The sequence below is a fragment of the Crassostrea angulata genome, chromosome 8, assembly GCF_025612915.1.
Source record: "Crassostrea angulata isolate pt1a10 chromosome 8, ASM2561291v2, whole genome shotgun sequence".
In the NCBI taxonomy this organism is placed as follows: Eukaryota; Metazoa; Mollusca; class Bivalvia; order Ostreida; family Ostreidae; genus Magallana; species Magallana angulata.
Window position 1 is genome coordinate 38,233,631 of NC_069118.1, and position 22,062 is coordinate 38,255,692.

Consider the following 22,062-nt stretch of genomic DNA (forward strand, 5'->3'; position numbering starts at 1 on the left):
ATAAGCTTCTTTTGATCTCATTTGCAAAAATTCTGCAATGGTTCTCAAGAGCTCATCAACTGCATGCAAGATGACAAATTGAAAGCAAGAATGATAATTGTCTAGGGCTTACTCAGATATTTGTAGCAAGTATCAATATGGGCCCAAGTTTTATTACCAAATGCACTACTTAGTCTGATGATAACCCGTATTTCTCGCAAAGTCTGCATTTCTTTTTAGTTCAGACAACATCTGTAATGGTAATTTTCAAAAAACCTGTTCTTTAACCTCAACACTATTCCAGTTGTAAACTCAATATATTTATCATATAAATGTTGACAATGAGGGGTTGAGGGCACAATTGATTATGTTAGCCCCCAAGGGACAAAAAATATTGCCCAATGCGAAAATAAATTCTTCAAAAATTCTACAACATATTAATAAAGTAAAGAGCATATTATCATTGAAAAACATTGGGTCCTTATGAATATTTAACAATATTCATAAATGCAATTGCAACAGACCTCTCTCCTTCAAACAAACACAAAATATCTTACTAGAACTATGTCTCCATATCCCTGCTATCTTACCTCTATGTTATATCATTGTCATAATGGCAGAGGTCTGACAGTTTCTTAAAAGTTCTTCTCAACTAATTTTCTGTTAATTCCATGCACAATCATGAAAAAACTTGGCCATATTGAAAGCCTGAGTCTATATCTACCTATAAACCTCCACTGCATGCAATTCACCCTCTCTCGTTCACTTGAAGACTTGTAAGCACACTCAATCAATGAGAACAGAAGGGGAAAAAAAAAAGAACAAAAGTTTAGCACACATGTACACACATACGGGACAGCAAAACGAGTTTCTATGAGTGCACTCAGGCGAGTCCTGTGTGTGGACTGAGAATTCGGTTACGACTTCTGACAGAAGAGTTTGCCTGCCTGGAACTGATTAAGGGTTCTGATTACAGCATTCACAATGGCCAGGGTCAGGTATCTATGGCAGAATTGTCCTTGTAAGGAAGTCACCATGCAGGAATACCATACATATCTTGTCCCAAATCCTCCATTATATCATTTTTAAAAACATAAGACTTGAACAATTTTCTACAGTCAGTATTCCCTTCCACAAAGTTCCAGTTTTACGCAGGTCTTGCGAAATTGCTTTAAATACTGAAAAGGCTTAAATGTTTACAATGCCCTCAACACAGTGTGTACTCTAAATAAAATACCTGTTAAATTTAGAACATATTGAAATCAGAGACTGTGAAAAATACTATGAATGAACAGAAACTTTATACAGAGTAAATGGCATTATTTTAGTGCAATATACACAACACTTTCTATTGGATAAATTACATTAATTTCTTAATAGTGCTCTCAGCAATCACTGTGCCTTTGTCAATTCTAAAAATATGACTTCAATATCACTTAGCAAATCTTTAACTCAATTAAAATCTTGGATTATGTGCCCCATGAAGCAATTACCGAAATACAATATTATCTACCCGAGTTACACCTAAATTCCTTCTATACCGTAAGACAGAACCATTCAGAGATCAAATATACGGGCGATCTAGCTAACCGGGACCCGTGACAGAGACAATGTTCTGAAATTAATGTAGTGTGCAGGGTAGGGATAAGTTTTAAGCTTGCCTGATAGTCGGAGCAAGCTCCAGATCTAAGACACACACAGAGAGCAATGTACCATACAAGCTAGCTAGCCCACTTCCTGCACAAGTCTTTGGCTAGGTTACTTCACAATGTTCATTTGCCTGTGCAATTTTTGCTTTTTGTCCCCATCTAAATTACCCTTAAGAATACTTGTCATTGATTTTTTTTTTTTTTAGGTTTAAATGAGAAAATTATTCAATATGTGCATTGACCTCCAATTTAAAGGTTAAGCCAAAATAGTTTAAACACTGTCTTCTTGCACAAATGTTGCTTCCTTTAAATTTAAAAAAAAACAAAATATTTTTGCTATCTATTCTTAACAGTAGATGTTAGCTTGTACAGCTGCTGTGCCATGAATAAAAACAATTGTTGAATACCGGTATATATGCACCAAAATAGACACTTAAATACTGCTTTTCAAAAAGGAAAAAAGAGACAACAATGAAGTTGCGAAAGGAGTTGTTGGATAAAAAGTAGAAGATCATCAAATTTGAAAAAAAAAAATTGAATAGCACTGTTTTAGTTAAAAATGTCCAAGGTAACAGATATAACGCTAAAACAAAATATACTGCAAACTTACTTTTATCCTTAAAAAGGTCAAATAAATGTTTAACAACACACAAATTGTTGTTTTGATTGTATATATATATATATGAACATTAAAAAAAGAGAACTCTGGTAAGATATACAAATATGTGTAAACTTTAACCAAAAACAACCACTTTTTATTGTACATGTTCAATAATATAAAAAAAACACTTGGGGAATCTACAATGTATATATGAAATAGTTCTTACAACACAGAAAGACACCTGCTACAGCAAAGGTTTTTGCACAAGGTTAATGGTGTTTTGCCAACCAGAAACAGAATAAATATCAATTCACTGTCTTCCTTTCCCCGGGACACTGAAAAACTAATTCTCTACATAAATATGTACCCAGGTCTATACTTTCACACTTTACTTGCCGATACATGATCAGTGAAAAAAGAAAAAAATCCAGCTTGACCACTGGAATTAGCTGGAGGGATTTTATTTCACTTTACTCCTACCTAATACAGTCAAATAACTCAATCTGACTCATATGCATGATTGAAAATTCAGCAAACCATAACAAAATATCTTCTTGTACTTCAACTGAAATGTGTAAACCTCCAACTATTTCTTTTTCATTTTGATCATTTTTTTGGGGGGGAAAGATTACTGATTATGACCAAAAATAATTTTTCTATGGTAGACACAATGAAAAAACAAACATGCATCTAGTTCAGGCCTAGCTATGAAGGCTTTGATCGCAAACTTCCCCTTTGCATATCTTTTTTGGAACGTTGAATTTGCATATCTTCCTCATCCCTTTGTTAAATATCTCCCCTCCCCCTTAAAAAAACCCTAAAAAAAAAACTGTTTTGGATCATCTTTTTGAATTCCATTTTACTAACTCTGTAAAAGGACCCCCTAGATATCTCCCATGACAGATTCCTTCTCATGTGGCTCACAGCTATAATACAATCAAGTCTACAAGTCTTTTCCATTTTTGCTCATGTTTCTGCAAATTTCCTCAATTTCTATTACCCAATCGAAAAAAAGAAAAAAAAAAAAAAAAAAAAAAAAGAAGGAAAAAGAGTACGAATTATCGCTTTCACAATATCAAGGTCCCACGTGTCACATTGAAAACCTTATTTCTGCCGAGGAATCCAAAGCCAGTACTTGTCAGATCCATGTTGTCTTGGCAGATAGGAGCAAAATAAGGGTTACGATTACAAAACTTTTTTTTTTCTAATTTCCTTTTTTTGTCACACAAATAAAAAACAAACTGCTATAATCACCCAATGACAATAGCACAAGAGTCAATAAGGCCATGTTTCATTCTCTGGCATAACATAATTACCTCACAAAAAGGCTTTAAAATTCACAAGATGCAGCTAAAAAAACGACAGGGACTTCACACCATGCTGATGCCTGAACCATTACAAAGTCGCATTTTTTATGCGATTCATTTGCCGATGCACAAACATTATCCAGCGTTGATGAGCAATCGCGAAGTTTAAACTGACATGTTTTGACTAAATTAATTAACAGATTAAAATGCCAATTGATCTTTTTTCAATCCTTTTCCCTCAAATGAGCCGCTCTCCTTCAAGTCTGACATAAAATATCGCTGACATTTCTTTTTTAGAAAAAATTAAGCAAAGCATCAAATACGAGTATAAATGAAAGAATATAAAAAGGAAAAAAGGGTACATTCAAGTTGCTACTCAGAGTAATATTGCACCCATGTGAAAGAAAATATATTATCAATTGGTTACTAAAATGAAACAATTTCTATCACATGGAGACTGCCATGCATCTCAATCAAGTGGACCAAGCTGCAATGTCTCAGTTTGACTGTGGTACAACATGACAAGGGTATGACAAACCATGGCCTTCAAGTAAATCAACATAACAGGCCTGCATATCCTGTCAACTCAGCTCAAGAAGCAATGCTAAGGAGAGAAAAAAAAAATAAAAGGGTTAATGCATCTGGTGTACACTCGGTCCAAGCAGTGGGGAGATCAGGTTACACATTAGCCTGCAGCATCATCAGCATGACTGGCACTGCTGCCAGCATCACATATGGACTGCGTCGGTTTTAAGCAATACATGATATACATGTATATCATAGCAATAGCATGACTGAAACATACCCTGCACATGATACTAGAACACTCACCCTATAGGGCGCTGGAATGCGAGATTCCCGGCGACCAAACAATGGTCTATGGGGACCAGCTCAGATGACATACCTTCACATGTATTTTGTGTCATAAGCATCAATATTTAATCTCCCCGTCCCCTCGATCCATTGTTCAATGAATTAGCCATGTTGTTTGATCATCCTAGATATGGCCGGGTACAATCTCCCCAGAGAGCTAGCTGGCACATTCCTAACTCAATAATGGGTACGGGCTTGCATGAGTACAGCACATACTTTGCAGAAATTTATATATTTTTTCCCCCCAGTCCATTTACAATTAACAACTTCACTTCAGTTTTAATATTTAAATATCATTTGTTTTCTCATGACATACGAGCCAAAGTAATCTAGTTTACTATACAACACTATTATACTTATACAATAAATATTGATCAAGATAAGGGAAAAGAGGGGAATATACATATATACAAGCAGATATACCTTCACAAAAATAGACACAGACGCATGGTCAAAAGTACTCAGACCAAGAAACAGTTAATATGTTTGCAAACTGTTTGTAATTTATGACCTGAATGATTTTACACATACCTGGAGTTTTACAGGTGAAAAACAAATACACAGGTAAATCCGTGTAACACATCGTAGGCAACATGCGGAAGTTTCACTCTCTCAAGGTCAGCTGACACCTCCCCGTTAAACAGAAACAAGAAGAAGAGCGCAAGCACCTGTTTTAACCTTCTTCAACCCCAACAGAGATACCGAGAGTCGAAGAATTGAGAGAGAAAGAGAGAGAGAGAGAGACTGGGAGTGTGTGTATATGGTAAAGAGTCCCGCACACTGGTCAAAAGCTCAATATTTCTGTAAGCAATTTCTAGTAACATCCAATTAACAAATCAATAATTAAAGCAACAATAAAAGGGGATCACAACAGGGGAGAAACAGAAGGGGGGTAGAGAGGGAAAAGAAAAAAGGAAAAGAGAGATCTCGTCTTAAATTAAAAAGAATAAGTTGCCTTCAAAGGTAAACAAGAATACAAAGAACAAATACCTACCCGTAGGTTGTTCCCCCTTTTTCTAGCAAAGGTGTGTAATTGGTTTGTTCATATCCTGTGAAATCATATGCTTGGGGACTGGATGGCACCACCAAGGTGAAAATTCTATCACCAGTCTATATAGCGCACAGGTCAAGCTGACAATATCTTTCTTTCATCTGCTCTTAAAGTCATATTCTATGTCTTTACCATTAAAAAAAAAAAAATAATTAAAGAAATGCAACTTGTTGGAACGGAGCCTCAATTCAGATGCACACTGTACAAGTACGAATACCGGTAGCCACACTGCTGGTCAGAGAGAGCTAGGAAGGGGTCAGAGGAATTTACTTGCCTCTGGAGTCTACTAGTGCTACTGTCGAAAGCATGGTCAGTAAAGAATGGCTCCAAAAATACAGTTTACAGTTCACTGACCCTAATCTGCCTTTGCTTTTACTGGCCCAGTGAATTAAAAAAAAAAGTAGGGGATTACCTAGATGGAAAATAGAGAATTATCTATGGTTAAGCCAACGAGGTTCAAGCAGGTTTCCTCTTTGAAAATTTTTATAAAAGTACATGACACTACTTTTTAATATCCAACAAGAATGCCAAAAATAACCGCTGCAGTAGTAAACAAGGTAGAATAGATTAGTTTTGTTGACCTTGATAAAAAGAAGAAATTGAATTTCCTTCTGAACTTTAATATGCATTGATCTTTTTATCATCGTAATGAACAATCCAATTGATAAGAATAGAATAACAAGAGAAGAAATATATAAAAAAAAAATTTTTTTATAGACAACATTGTATTAGATTTTTGATCATCAGGTCTCAAGTTTCCACATTTATAGAACTTGTTGTCAGACATCTTCAGTAGATTTTTTTTTTTAGATTCTGATTTCCAGAAATAAAAAAAAAAAATGGCCATAACCTATTCCCCCTTTTCTGTGCCCCTCTCACCAACTATTGACCACAATAAACCCCAATGCGGAATTATTTCATTCTAACAAAAGCTTATAATTCTGTATTTAAACAAATTCTCTTTTCCCCCAAGGTAATGCTTATTGAGCAAACAGTTTAAAGCTTTTGCCTAGTGCTACTACTTCACGGACGCTAAAACGAACTTGTCCGATTACACTCTCTCTCTCAGATCAACACCCCTGTCACAATACCGTTAGCTGGACATTACATGACACAGTCCAAGACCGCTCGGCTAATCAGCTCTTTTTCCCCTCCTCATACCATATTCATCCAGTACTACCTTAAACCCCCTAAATCCTTCTCTAACTTTCAACAGTAATTGTCTAACGATTTTGGTCGTACACAAAAACCAAGTCATAATGCCACGGTAATACTCTTGCCTTCTGACCCCATCTCTATGTTAATGAGGACCCGTTCTTTAGCTGTCATTGAAATCATTATGTGGGACTTCTTTCAGTAGCCATGATATATGTAAGAATGCAGGCAGTCATAATTTTACAGCAAATTTCCAACACCTAAAGTACATGCTCAGCAGCCCTAGCTGACGATTTATTGCCTCCATTGCAGCCAATGAAAAAGTCCTGCTGCAAACAATCTATTACTGAAATTTTTGCATTTTGCAAAGCAAGCAGAAATCGGCAACCTATTTTTATTCCTTAAAGCGTCAACTTACTAGAATATCTTTTCCCCCCTTTTCTTTATCATGAATAAAAAAAAGCTGTACATGTTTAAAAATCACCTTGAAAGTCTGCATGTTCAAAGAAAAATAATCATTTGTTAAAGGCAGAAACACCTTTCAAGTTAATAATTATTGGAAGATAAAAAATATAAAAGATGGTATGCTGCAAATAACTTTATTTCATAACTTTTCAAAGAGTGTTTCTGAGGGGAATTGTTCTGCCCTTTTGAATCCTGTTATACAGAAACTGTCTCAGACAGCAAGCCCTTATGCAAGCATACCAGTTTTTATTTTTTCACCCAGAAGCCAGGTCTTCCCCTCAAAGAACAAGTGTGAACATACAGAACGGACTTCAGAGAAAGGGCCTATTGACTTGATGTTTCCTTTGTAAGCTCTCAATTGACCCTGTTCTCTCTCCCTCTCTCAAGTTGGCAAATATTTGGCTTTTACCTCATTACAATTGATTTCACACAAGTCATCAGCGATTCTGTCACAACAGATGGTGGTAGATCACAGGACAATACGGGAGGGGATCGAACTATTTTGTTACATGCTGTAATTGAATTAATTGATTTTCATTGGCTCCTGGTTATATTACTGGTTATTACATCACAGACATCAAACACACTTTCTCTCCCCATTTGTCCAAAAATAAATATTTCTTTTTTATATGATCAAAAACTTGGTTAGTTTGCAACCATTTGTGACAGTTCTATCAACTTGCTGCGCATTTGAGCCTGAGGTAACATAAAAAACAATTTTTTTTCTCTGATGAACTGCCCAGCTGAAAGATTCTGCTCCAATTACAACACTGTGCAACCTTATACAAAGAATAGTACATGTAATAATTTAATTTCCCCACATGGGATGCTTAAAGAAAAGCTAAAATATGGTGATTCTTTTCCATAGACATGATGTCAAAAACCTATAAAAGGTTGATCTTGCTTCAATGTATATATATATAATCTTACAAATATATATCTTTATGGATAAAATATCAATCTAACTTAAGCCAAATTGTAGTATGGAACCTATATCCATTTAGACTTCTCTACAATCTGTGCTAGTCATTATTATCACGGACGAAAATTTCCACACAAGACAAACTTCATAAACATCATTTGGTTAAAAACAAAAATCCATAAATATTGATGCCTAACAAAACACGGGCCCTGTAATTTCAGGGCTACATGTATACAATTTGGTTTTTGCTGTATTGACCCACGAACAACCGCAAAATCTTCCCAGGCACACAAAAGGACCTGTGGTGCTTTCCTGTTTCTAGTTCAGGATTCCTCGCTGTTGGATGCCGTCCATTAGAAACGGGGGAACCAGCGAAAAACCTTCCCCAAAAACATCAATACCAAACAATTGGGCATTTTAACTCAATCAATTTCCTCCACTTAACTAACCATATTCATTTCATTGGATCTGAATTTCCACATAAAACTCCTTTTCTCCCATGCCAAAGAAACTAATTTCCTTCCAACGGTTAAATTAGGACAGGTCATTTCGTGAAGCAAATTCATAAAAAAAAATATAATAAAAATTCAATCATAAACAAAAACCATGATGGATCATATTCAGGCTCTTCCAATATTCTAAATTACAAAATTGCATAACGGAGTGTGCTAATTATTCCACCTGACTACTTTGCATCAGAGTGTCCACAAATATGCAAAATACTGGAATGAAACAGTATCTCCCTACAAAACCAACTTAGTGCATCTCCATGAATCCTTTTGCAATCTCTTGTGATCTTACAATTTGTTCATGGAAACAAATCAAAATGTCAACTCTTTAGTTAATATATCAATCCACCGTCTCTAAAGTTAGATACACTACCATCATAACATATATATTCCACAGAACACATATATTTAAAGTGGTATCATTTTTCATAGACCAGGTAATGGTATAAAAACATTAAGTCAGTCTATTGCAAAATTGCAACCATGTCTTAAGTTTCAATGTCTCAAAATATATTTAAAGATATAGATAAACTGCAAATGAGACAAAAACTTGAAGGATCGAATTTCACTTAGAGAACCACTATTGCAAGTTTGATTTAAATAAAAAAAACCTCTAGAATAGTTGGATATTAATTTTAACTTAAAAACCTACTATTTCCAAATTATTTTTTTTTTAAATCTTGATCTCATATTGCTAAAAACTATGTGATAGTTTCCCTGCAACCATTCAAACAATCTAATTGAAGGAAATGTCACATATTTTCACAAACCTTTCCTCCATCTTGAAATATCATCAAGGTATATAAGTATAATAGCTCAGTATCGAACATACAGTTTGAACACGGTACACCTTTTCAAAAATAGACCAGGGCACAGCGAGCTAATGTGACAATTATCAAAAGAATAAAACATGGCAGTTGTACATTAACGACAATCTCCTATCACGAAAAACTCTCCTCCGATTACATCAGACCAATTCACGGAGACAAGTGAACTCCAGATAAATGCAATCAAATAAACTAATTAATGGAAAGGAACACCAACAAGAGGGAGAGGGTTGTCTGGTGGATTCTGGGGTAGGAGCTGCACAAATCATTTCTATTGTTTATGATGTTCAATCAATACCAAACTCATGAAAAACAATGAATGAACCAATCAAACTCCTTGCTCTGACAACTTGGAAACAACCTTTCCCGGGCATGATGTCTAGATGTACATTACATGTACAGTTCTATATATACTAATAGGATAAAATTTATCATTACAAATAATCCTGAGAAAAAAATCAAAGCCAAGAAACAGTTAATGAATGCAAGGAATCAATGTTTCTACCTTCTGTAATGCATTGTTTAAAACTGTATATCGGATCCTTAATATTAATCTTATATTTAGATAGCATCTTATATTAGTATCAATGCATACCGTAACTTGACAACAAAATCATCATTCCTTTTCAATTCCTCAAGTTATCAAACTGTTATCAGCTAACCAATGTATATGGCATGTAATGCTTATGATGGTGTCACAAGATTTGATCATGGATTCTGTAATTAATACAGGTATATGCTGCGACACGAATGATCAGGGATTTCGCAGAAGACGTTTCGCAACAGGAACTTGGCAGTGAACTCGCTAAGTGATTACACTTCCTGTCCCCATTAACGTCCTGTGTTCTTCAGAAATAGCCATTCCTTTACAAACCTGCTTTAATTAAGACTCATATACGTGTATACTAATTCTGGCAGGAGAATCATCCATTCTGCATGCTTCGAAATCCTGGACTTTGTTTAACATAGTCAGGGGAAAAATATTTGGAAATATTCTGTGACTCCAATTTCAGCATGTTCAGATCAAATAAGATAATTATCATGATTATGCTTACTTGATATGTTATAAATTAACAATCAAAGGATTTTAAATATAGAGCAATTGCAACAAACACACAATAAATAATGCCTCCCCCACCATATATGAGTGCTTGATAATATGCATAACTACCCGGTACTACCTGCTAAAATCAGCATTTTTAATGTTTATTTCTTTTTGCGCCGTGAAAAATTAGCACTTGGGATCTAGCAAGTTCTGTAAAAAGCCAGAACTTCGGCTATTAATTTTCGTTAGTTTTCAATTAACTCTTTCTACCAGCAGTTTTGTCTTTATGAGGCATTTCTTGAAACCTGCTCTATCATATGGTTCTATCTATACACAGAAAAAAAAAGAAAAATCAATCATGTTTTCCTCAATTTTACCCTGCTATAAAGCTATAAAATTCCCCTTCCTCTCTGTTTCTAAAGTTTTTTTTTGGTTAATAATATATTTAAGATTTCTGCTCAACTATACTCCATAAAATGAGGCACTTCCTGTCTTGTATTTTCCCCCGACAAACTTCCTTTTCCGTGTAATTATCACAACAGGCAGTCACCTTGCGTATGCATCGAAACCCAATAACATTTTTTTTTCACCTCAAGTTTGCAATTCAGTTTCGGGTTTTGGGTAACCGCAAAGCTTCAATTTTCCCATTGATTAAACCAACAAAATCTAGGCATCATTTTATACAGCATAATTGATAAAAAAATTTTTTATACTGCCTGAAATCAAAGCTTCCAATCACGGAGACCTGGCCAGATTTCACATCAAGTATGGATTTTCGTTGCAAACAAAAACAAAAACATCTGTGATTATATACCTGGCAAAAATGGCCTCATATTGAGCTGTAATTTCACCCGTGTTATTGACACTGAAAAATTGGCAGGTAATTTTCAGGTCGCAAAATTCCTTAGCCCCTCCTCCTCTATTCACTGACCACTTCTGGCAACACACCCCCCTAATTGTGCTGAATAAATAATAAAACACCTTCCCTACATGGTTTCTGCTACATGGGTTGTATAGGGACACATATGGCTGATGTTTACGACTCTATAAAACGCAATCTGTGTAGTTTGGCATACTACCTGTCAGATTCTCCAAACAAGGAATCATAAAACGTGTCAACATGCACAAAAAACTTACTTCCATAGAGTAAACTGTGAACAGGTAAATTTCGTACGACCATCCTCCAATCTCTTTCCATGTTACACCTATATTATCAAAATGACAAGCTTCTCTAAAGTAAAGTTGAAATTGATTAACCCTTCCTTTTCTTCTAAAAATTTTTTCTATCTATCCCTCCCTCCCCCTCTGTCTCTCTCTCTCTCATCAAAGCCATGATTCAGAAGTATTGTCAGTTTATTTCAAGTAACCCTTGGGGTCAAAGCTGTATGAAAGCAATTCAAAGATTTACTAAAACAGCAATACAGCTCTAAACTTCGTGGAGCATTTATAACATTGCAATGTAATTACTAGCATAAACACTCAATCATTTTACCCATCCACCGTGTATAACATTTTAAAACAGGAAACCAACCTTTCCCCAATACCTTTTTTTCTCTCTCCCAAACACCTACGAAGATCAATTTTCCAATGAAGAGGTGTACACTGACACACAATTATATGGTTCCACCGGCCGCCACATCATCCGTCCACTATTAGAAACATTCACACAGATTCTGTCCAGCTCTAGGTGGTATGCAAAAGGTAACGTGTTAACGTATATTCCGAGAGAAGAAGATTGACCACAAAAAATGCCTGTGGGGCGAACCAATCAATATAAAACCTGTTGTGTTAGGTAGCAGGCTGACCCACTGTCAGGCCAGGAGTGGAGCATTTGTACGCGTGAGGGTGGTAATACTGGGCCATACTGAAAAAAACTTGCAGGGCGATACTAAAATAAAATTTGAGATTTAGTACAAAGCTCAGTGCAGAAACTGCATGGATTTTGGAAGAAAAAACTTGCAGGGTACGTGATATTAGAAATTAAATTTAATTTATTTAGATGACCTAGTGCAGAAACTGCATGCATCTTGGAAAAGTTTGCAGGGCAATACATAATAGGACTGTGCAAGCCTTGGTTCAGAAACTGTTTGGTGGCAGAAATTCACATCATAAAACTAAACCAATTACCATAGAAAAAAAAGAAGAGAACTAGTTTTACTCAAGATCCGACAGGGAGCTTGATCATGTTGATGCAGGAAATTATGAACCAGGTTAACACAGGAACAAATCGGAGAACACTAATTGCTAACAGTGCAGTTCAAAACAAACTTATGAACAAACAGCAAAATCTAACAACTTCTCTCTTGACAATTTTCAGAGCAGTGATCAGAGTAGTTCATTTACCTACAAGCAATATGATAAAATCCCTTGTATCAAATATGGGCGACAATGTTGAGATAAAACAACTGATCTGGCATTTAGATACTTTTGATCTGATCATCTCCGTTCACATATAGTCACATATTTTACAATAGATTTATATCATGCATGCCATGGCCCGATATAATTTTGTTCTCATAATATAATGTAAAAACATTTTAATTATTACTAAACATGCTAAAGATTTTGGTCTTCTGAAAAAAAAATCACGAAGACAAACGATTGGTCAGTCAGCATACAGGTGGACATTTATCCGTATATTAAACCTGAGATTAAAGAGATGCTACTGTAATTATAATTATACTCAGTCTACTAAAACCCAATCTCCGTCATGGAATGATTGAGGTTCAGGATATTCCAACCACAATCCCTATACATGCGTCCTATCAAGTCTTGCTAACAATGAATACCTCGAGAACTGGCCCGGCCTTATTAAAACACATACATACATCTTCAATGATTCAAAATAATGCTGCATTTGTCTTCAACCACACAAAATAATGAAAATAACAAGAAAACAATTATTCTGTTAGTCTCTGAATTAAAAAATTAATTTTCTCCTTTTTTTTCTAAAACAAGCAGAATCCAGTAAATCATTGACAATAAATGAATTCTGTCGTTAAAATAGTAAATGCAATGACTTTATGTTAATATTGCAACACTTTAAGCTAGCACATGCATATACCATACATCCCAGTAATCAAAGGTACAAAAAAATTACTACACTTCAGTACATCTCCTTATAAATATATAGTATATGGAACAAAGGACTTGTTGCTTAGCCTTTTTACTATCATTAAACACCCAATATTAGATCTATATGATTTTTCTTATTACATATCAGAATAAAGCCCTTCTGTTCATGAAGACGAAACTCCATACCCAGGATTGAATATCAAACCTTAGAGAAGTGACTGACCGATAGAACAGTGGCAACATCTAATTACAAATTCTGGACTCGCCAAATAATAATGAGCTATTTATAACAAAAAAAACGACAACTTACCTAGGACTGTGACCATGCGTTTAGAACGGGTGAATAGCTACGAACTCGTGGCACTAACGACCTTTCCCATTACCCCTTCATTTAAAAGACCCTACTCCTCACTGCTTCTCAAAACCGGGGCACTGTAGCGCAACGGCAAAACATATCTGAAAGTCGATCAGGCATAACTCAGTTCCAAATTTCCTACAATCCACCCACATTGGAGGAGGAGGGGAAAAAAAAATTACCCGACCGAACTGTCACCATTCGATTCCTCTTTCTCTTTAACTGAAGCTGGGTATCGGTCCCTAAAAAATATCGTGAAGTTTGTCGGCAACAAAAATGAGAGGAATTCCCGTACATGCAGTAAACTGAATTATTGACCAGGATGAGGCCTCTGTATACCGCGCAGCAATTTCTGTGTACACACGCACACTTACAACAGCACATATACCCCACAGCTGTTGATCTTCCCGCTGCAGAAACAATAGAAGTAGACTTTATACGGCCCTCCATTGAGAGAGAGAGAGAGCGAGAGAGAGAGAGGTGGGGGAAATATACCTACTCGGGGGAACCAGATATATCAATGTTTCAGCATCCTCCACCATCTCTGACACCACTGGGACCACTAATTATGAATGTTTCATTGCGGCATTCTACAGGGATCGGACAAATTTCACCGACTTCAAAGTGGACCGAGCGGTGAAAAAAGGAGATAGACCAATACATCTACCGAATAAACGTCAGCTGGCATGATTTTATTTCATGACTGGTCCCCATTTTTGCATGAAAAGCCTTTTTTTCCCATCCTGTCATGCCCTCAACTCATCTCCATTCGCAATGTCTATATAATTTGTTCTTGGAAAATTTACTTACTGGTATTTGTACACTACAGTTCAATGAATTCAATTACAAACCTAAATGGCAATTTTCCTTTCTTTTTCTTCTTTTGAAATATATCCATCTAGATATATCTTTCAATCAATAATCAAACACTCTTTAATTTGGAAAATATAAAGATCTTATATCATTAATCTTCTAAATTGGATTTTCTACTTGAACAACCAAATGAAACATGTTTTGGCAAAATTAGTACGAGTATCAAATTGTAAAATTGTATGTACCACTTTTATGTCCCTTTAATGATCCTCATTAAAAATATTCTCTGCATTTTCCTTTTACGGGCCCCATTTTGGTAGCCTTTGTATGAGCTTCCACAATTCTTACCAATAGTTTAAACCTTTAAACCATTACACAAACACACAAAATTCAGTCATAATTGCAACTCATTCAATGCTTAAAGAATAAAAAAAATCTATTATCTAAACAAAGCCCCCCGAAACTTGTACAAGCTTGATTTGGCTCAATTATTGATGAAAAGGTTACCAGGGCAACAAGGTAACTCATTTTAAGCAAACACAACTTCTAGCCGTCCCGCTTCGACGACTTATTGAACGGATACTGTTTCGCGATTACCTAAACAAACTATTAAACACCGCTGAAATGGATATCAATACCGACCGGTGACTTGACACAATATTCATACACACTCCGTAAAGTTTGATAACAATTCAGCCACTGACGCAAGATTCAGGGAGAGGAGAAGGGAGGAAGAAGAGAGGAACCCAAGCTAAATCGAAGAAGCGTATAGTTAAAAAAAAAAAGGAGTATACTCATGTTTCAGTGGGACAATCAATTATTTGGCTGCAGGACAAGCTGTTTAGACATGTTTTTAACTCGGTGTTTTTCTATCTACTTTTCCGTCATTTTAATATCATAATGCTATTTCTTCACCCCCAGTAGAAGATTAACTACATGAATATTCACAATATAAACCTTATTTTTTCCATGTGAATGCTCAAATGAAATCATATTTTTTCATAAAACAAATAAATCTCTCCTTTGAAAAAACCCTGTAAGAGGTGTTTCATTTCCAAAAATAGTTTATTATTGTTTTTTACTGAATGCAGATGGCAATTTTGGAAAAAGAAATAATTTACAATACCATATATATTAAATTTGTAGCCAAAAAAAAAAAAACCATCAAAAAGTGAAGATGAAAATCTAGAAATGAAAGGTCGAATAAAAATAAAAGGGCAAATAAAATTAAAGAAGAACTGAAGATTTTTTACAGAAATCCATTTCTGCCAAAGGGGAATAAGTCATGTACCAATAAAAAGTATTTTGCTTTAGGTACAGGTCAATATAGAACACAAATTTAAACACAAAATTTACTATGAAATATGACAACTAAGAAAATATAAAAAAAAGAAAAGAATAAATGTCTTATTTTTCTCATTGAAACTAAAAGAGAGTGCTGTCTTTATAAAATCTATTTTTATCTAAATTATCAGTATGGTATATTACAATAATAACATGAAATAGGTGTATACCTTGCATCAACCTCTGTTACAATAACCTTTACTTTTAGAAGAATAAATCAATTTACTTGAGAGAGTTAGTTGTTCTGAAAAACAAACAGACTTTAATTACACAAATTGTGTGTAAATTGCATTAGCTTGCTGATAAAATGTCAATATTTGACCCAAAATTAGATGTTTGAAGGCGGCCCAACATGGCCGGCAGATCTCAGTGAAACAAAAAAAACAAAGCAGAGTTTATAACGCAAAGATTTTCCCTGCACCAAACATTGACGTTGATAGAAATATTTATATGACAAAATGCACCTATGGAATTTATAATAAACTTATTGTGTTGATTACGGAGGCCCCTGGAGCAACAAACCCCAGCAATACGGCAACCCAAACCGGGAAACCAAACCGAGCAGGGCTCCCCTAATTCAATTTCCCACCTACCACAGTACTACAAATCACCCAAGCATTTGGAAATTCCCTGAACAAATAGTTAATTCATTATCCAGTGTAGAATCAATTTCCCCCATTCTGTCTCTCTATAACAAATGTACAAATGTACCTGATCAATAGAAATGCAGAGATGAGAGAAAATGGGGGAAAAGGAGGGGGGTGGGGTTAAAAAAGGAGCTGTTAGACTATAAATAGTCATCAGAATTGAAGGTGACTGTAACTCTCACTATACAATTAAACTATTTGTTTACGGACACATCATTTCTGCAGCCCTTTGTATGAACATCTCTATGTAAGCCATTTGAGAATTTGAAAAAACCTGTATATATAGTTGGTTGAGATGTCTGATGAAGAGAAATTCTGCAATTAAATATATGCTATCCAAATTTTATTACAAATACTGTTTTAACATTGCATTTAGCAACATATTTGGCAGGAATTGAATTTGTGTAGATTTTTATATTCATAAGCTTAAAATGCAAGACATTTTGCTATGCATTTTTGATATTTTGCAGATTTAGAATTTAAACAGACGCTACTTTCCACCAAAGAAATAGAAGGCATAAATTAGGGCAGACTCGGCAAAGGGACTTAGTTTTATTCGCAAACCCTAGATATTAAGTAGAACTAAGAATAATTGAGATGCTGCATCACTAATAACTAAGGCTTCAAAATTCTGCTTTGTTTCATGACTACATCTTTTGTACCAAATTTGTTTCAAATCTATATACATATGCATGTATATCATTGGCTTCTGTAAATGATCAGGGGCAATAACTCTGTCAAGATCCTTTACCTCTGCCTCACTGGATTGTCTCCTCTTGTTCTGCCCATTGTCTGAAGACTCGGATCCTAGGAGCAGGTTGTCCTCGTTCCGGCTGCTGTTGCGGGCGGAGCTGGCCTTCCTTCCCGGAGATCTGCTGCTCCTGCTGGACTTTTGGGATGAAGTGTTCCGTGGGGACAGAGAGTCCTGCACTTTTCTGCAAATGGCAATGGTGAAAATGTAGAAAATGTGCAATGAAATGATATTTCACAAACTTTTGCATGAGGTTCCAAATATATGTACACTCATATATATGTAATTACTACTATCATATTAACCACATTCTATGGAAAAAAAAATTAAATAGAACTTTGACTTATTTCCTTTCTTAAACACTTTGAATAACTATCAGATTAATGTTGCTTTTCGTGTAATTTTCAAAGACAGATGTTATCAATTTTAAGGCTTACTCATGCAGATCTATGCCCCTGATCTATAATTTGAATTAATGAAAAACCAAACAAAAAAGAAACTTGAACATGTTGAAATGCTCTATGGATTCTGAGTGAATGCACTAAATTTGTAAGTTAAACAAATACATTGACAGAAGAAGCAGCATTTGAATGCAATTACCAACATCCAGGTACAAGTTGACAAGATCATCAATAATGGAGGGAAAGATACTCCGAATGGTGTCAAGACATGAATATTTCATTGTAATTTATTGTACACCGTGGCTTCATAATTGTTCCACTGCAACCATTTCTTTCTAGGTCAACTGCTGAGTAACCTTCAGAGACCTAACACCCTATAACTCCATTAAGAAGGTACTCTTACTAGCCCTCTTGACATATCCCTCCCCCATTCCTTAATTAACCCATAGGTTTGAAAGATTCTTTTACATTTCAAATAAAATTTAAAAAATACACTTTGAAGCCATTTGATTTTTTTTAAAGCTTTATACAATGTATAATCAATAGCATGTGCTAAATAAAACTACAAATAAATAAATCTTGATTAAATCCTTTACATGTAATTCATATTATGACAGTATAGTATCTTGCAAAGATGTTGCCTCCCTATTCAAAAGAGAACACATCCATTCTATAACCCCAAAGCTGACAATTCAATATAATTAGAATTTTCAGAAAAAAAAAGAATCTATACTTCAATGCCTTGGGTGTGTAAGAAATCAGCATGCTTTTATTGATGTACATATTCAGTCAAATTTTTTGTGCTGAGGTTAAGTAGCCATGTTTGTTCTGTTTTTGTTTTTTTCAGAAACAGCTGATTAGGCCATCCTTAAAAAAATGTTTGTTTGAAATTGCCATCTGGAGTTTTCTAGACCCAGGAGGAAGGGATTTTTATTTTCAAACTTGGAGTTTAACTAATTAAAAATTGGTAAATAAAATAGAATTCTCCATTATCAAAATTTCTTTGTTTTTTGCTAATAATATTGTATCAGAGGGGAGGCAATTCCAAACATTCAATAATTTTATTTTGGCCATATCAACAGTCAATGGTCCAATTCATGCATTTCTTCTGAACAAAACCAACATACAAAATAACACAATCAGGGGGTGAAATAAACACTGTTAATTGGTCAGTATGGTTAATAATAACATTACCAAAATGTTATGTTTTTCAAAATTAATCAACATGTTCTCAAATCAACAAAAGCATTCACATTGTCAAATGATGAAATACCTGACATCTTTGTACTACAAGGACCTGTAAAACAATGGTTTTTTGAGTCAGAGTCCCTAAGCTTAAACATATGTTAAAGGTATATAATTTATGAATTTTTAATGTATGTAAGTGAAATTGTATGATACAAAATTGGTAGTCTGTCCTTAGAATTGATTGTATTATTTTCGAGAACCATGCATTTTAATTAAAAAGGACTATGTGCGGTATGGTCAAATATCTGCCCCCGATTTCAGCCAATTTTTAAATAGTATCGTATAAAAATGAAATCTTCACAAATCATTGTAGAGAGGATGCCTATAACTTTAATAATGATTTTAGTCATCATTGCTCACTCCCTGTTTATCTATGACGTCACCTTAATGACCTAATTCCCGCAAATTTGCGAACAAATGAAGATATTCTCATTTTTGCTCTATATTTTGCATTCGGAAGTATAGAGCGCAGGTCTGCTCAAGTGCGATTTTAACATATGTTTTTCTTCAGATAGTTATACATATTATACTAAAAAATGGTACTTGAGTAAGCCTGCGCTCGATGTTTCCAAGTCGAATAACCATCGGAAAACACCCATATTTTGCTACAAAACATCAATTTATCAACATAATGCAATATTCATAACGTTATTTCTACATTATGACGTCACTGTGGTGATAACCTTTTACACCTTTATTTCCAATATGATTTTAACTATCTTTCACCTTATTTTAAAGCTCTTTCTAAAACTTTGATTTTGGGGGGCAAAAATTGCATAAAACTGCATTTAGTCCTTTCATGATAAAAAACCAAAAAGAATTTACTTTACTTTCTCTCTAAATTTTTCAAATCCAACTGTAAAATTCATCAATTAGTAAATATACTGTATACAGGATTATTTTTGGCCCATTTATTATTTTCTTCTCCCTTCTACACCTGAAAAGGGTTTCATCCTGTCTTGAATTCACCCAGACACAACTGTGGGATAGATATTCTTTAAAATTTTAATTAACACAGTAAGAAATTGTCTCGGGTTTGCCCAGTATTGCCCAATATTAAATTTGCCCACTTACAACGAGATTGAAAGGGTTGGGAATAAATCATGGGTGAATATTTCCCCGTTTACAGTACAAAATATTAGAATAAGCTTAAGAAATTTATTACAATTAAGATACCATGAGGTTTTGAATTAATTGTCCTTACTATTATAGAAAGCAATTGTCAATTTTATCTTTAAAAAGTACAAATAGAGTTGTTAAAATCAGACTTTTTCAATACAAAAAAAAAATCAACAGTGAAATTTTGAAAAAAGAAAGGTCTCATAAATGTTTCAAACAAAAATTGTCCAAACTTTGGCCAATTTATATAATATAATATCCTATCTAAGATGAAAGCTGAAGACTATAGAACACTAATCGAACGTGTAAAGTTGTTGTGTATTTCAAATGAAAATTGCCCTCGACAAAAGGGCTATAAACTATGTTAACTTCAAACGTATTATCGACAGAAAACAGATGAGGAAATTCGAACGGCGACGTACAGAAAGTACTATCAATCGTAAAACACTGCAATTTCTCAATGAAATGGTGCATGTATGATATACTATCTAAATGCCCTCTTATATTTAAACCAAAATCATCAATAGGAAGGAAATATATCATAAATGAGCGATAAAAACCTTATCGATATTGATCTCTAATGTAAACACGACCGACGACATAACTTACACGGGTACAGTGGGCTCGTACTCCGGAACATACTGCTTTAGAACCGCTGGTAGACTGCTGGATAAGTGGTCGGCTGTTTTCATTTTTAATTTATGTTGATAGTTTATACACCATTTTATCTTTGAAGCATGATAAATAGATAAACGGAGGTCTTCTCCGGGGCACCTTGCCAAAGAAAAGTGTTTGTCACGTGCTCAACTATGGTAACTTCCTCTCACGTGACTGCCGAAATAAACATTCCCGCCAAATTTCGGTGCGCTTACTTGATCGATTACTTACATCATGTATACATTTGAAGTTTGCGCTTGATTTGAGGTTTCATCGTTGTCATTGTAGGCCTTTATACAATAACTACGTTTTTCTGCAAATTCCTTTCATATTGCTGATATAAGGTTTTTTTTTTACATTTCAGTTATTACAATGCATGTACATGTATATATATCAAATTAACTGATCGAACATTTCAGTTGAAATAGCCAGGTTACTATGATATATGTATAATATCGTACTTAATCACCGTCTACTTTCAAAAGAATGCATTTATAAGTTTGATAAAGATTTTTTTTAGATGTATCAAATGTTTTAATCTTGACGAAAGAGAAATAACTCTAGCCATTCTTTGACATCAAATGACGGCAGATGTCTCCGATGACGGTCAACTATTAAACAAGTTTTTTTGTGGTATTTATTTTTTTGTTATTTACTCAGTTTTCTATTTCTATTATTTTTTTTGTAAATGTGGTGGAAAATAACGTATGCATTTAGCAATAATTAAGTAAGATTTTTTATCTTTCGCAAATTTTGGGCCACTGCTCAAAATGGGCACAGCAAGAAAAAATTCCAAATGACACGGTTGAAATTATATAATAGTTTAATACTGATCAATAGAAAGAAATGATCAATCAAATAACGAAAGAAATTGTAAAGATTAAAGACATGTATAGAATTAATATAATTTGTTATTACATCAATGTCGTCATGTATGGTATAGATTTATATGACATATATCAATCAATCTAATTATAATTTTAAAGCTTCCATCCGCTCCCCGGTTTTGGATATGTCGCGTGAAATATGTCGCGAAATATGTCGCCTAAAATATGTCGCACATGCACAATCAATTCAAGCACTCAGAGCGCTTTTAAAATACTGAGGGGCGCCGGTACTTTTTTTTTATAGATTTTGTGGGACACATAATCCACTACTTTACCGGGAGCTGTTGGAAGTTATGATTTTAATTCGATTGCAGGCACGTAGCATCGGGGGGGGGGGGGGGGGTATGGCAGGGCAGAGCGGGAGTATGTAAAAAATTGATAT

General features: G+C 34.7%; 1 protein-coding gene across 7 annotated transcripts in view; it reads right to left on the reverse strand.

The window, feature by feature from the left end:
* Positions 1-20,950, reverse strand: part of LOC128158656 (uncharacterized) — a 45,475-nt gene extending 24,525 nt beyond the window's left edge. Inside the window, exons 1-3 of one of the 7 annotated variants that reach the window (XM_052821590.1) lie at positions 20,746-20,868; positions 19,043-19,066; positions 17,369-17,552 (exon numbers count right to left, since the gene is read on the reverse strand). Coding sequence is in view for 2 of the 7 variants with exons in the window: in XM_052821588.1 (XP_052677548.1) it covers positions 17,369-17,552; positions 20,746-20,828 (267 nt within the window). In the remaining 5 variants the exon portion in view is untranslated. Of the gene's footprint in view, positions 1-569; positions 1,052-4,940; positions 5,121-5,403; positions 5,704-13,768; positions 14,162-17,368; positions 17,553-19,042; positions 19,067-20,745 lie in introns of those variants that run through there. The other 6 variants (XM_052821588.1, XM_052821589.1, XM_052821591.1 and 3 more) reach the window with 6 other exon arrangements.
* Positions 20,951-22,062: the final 1,112 nt, after the last annotated feature.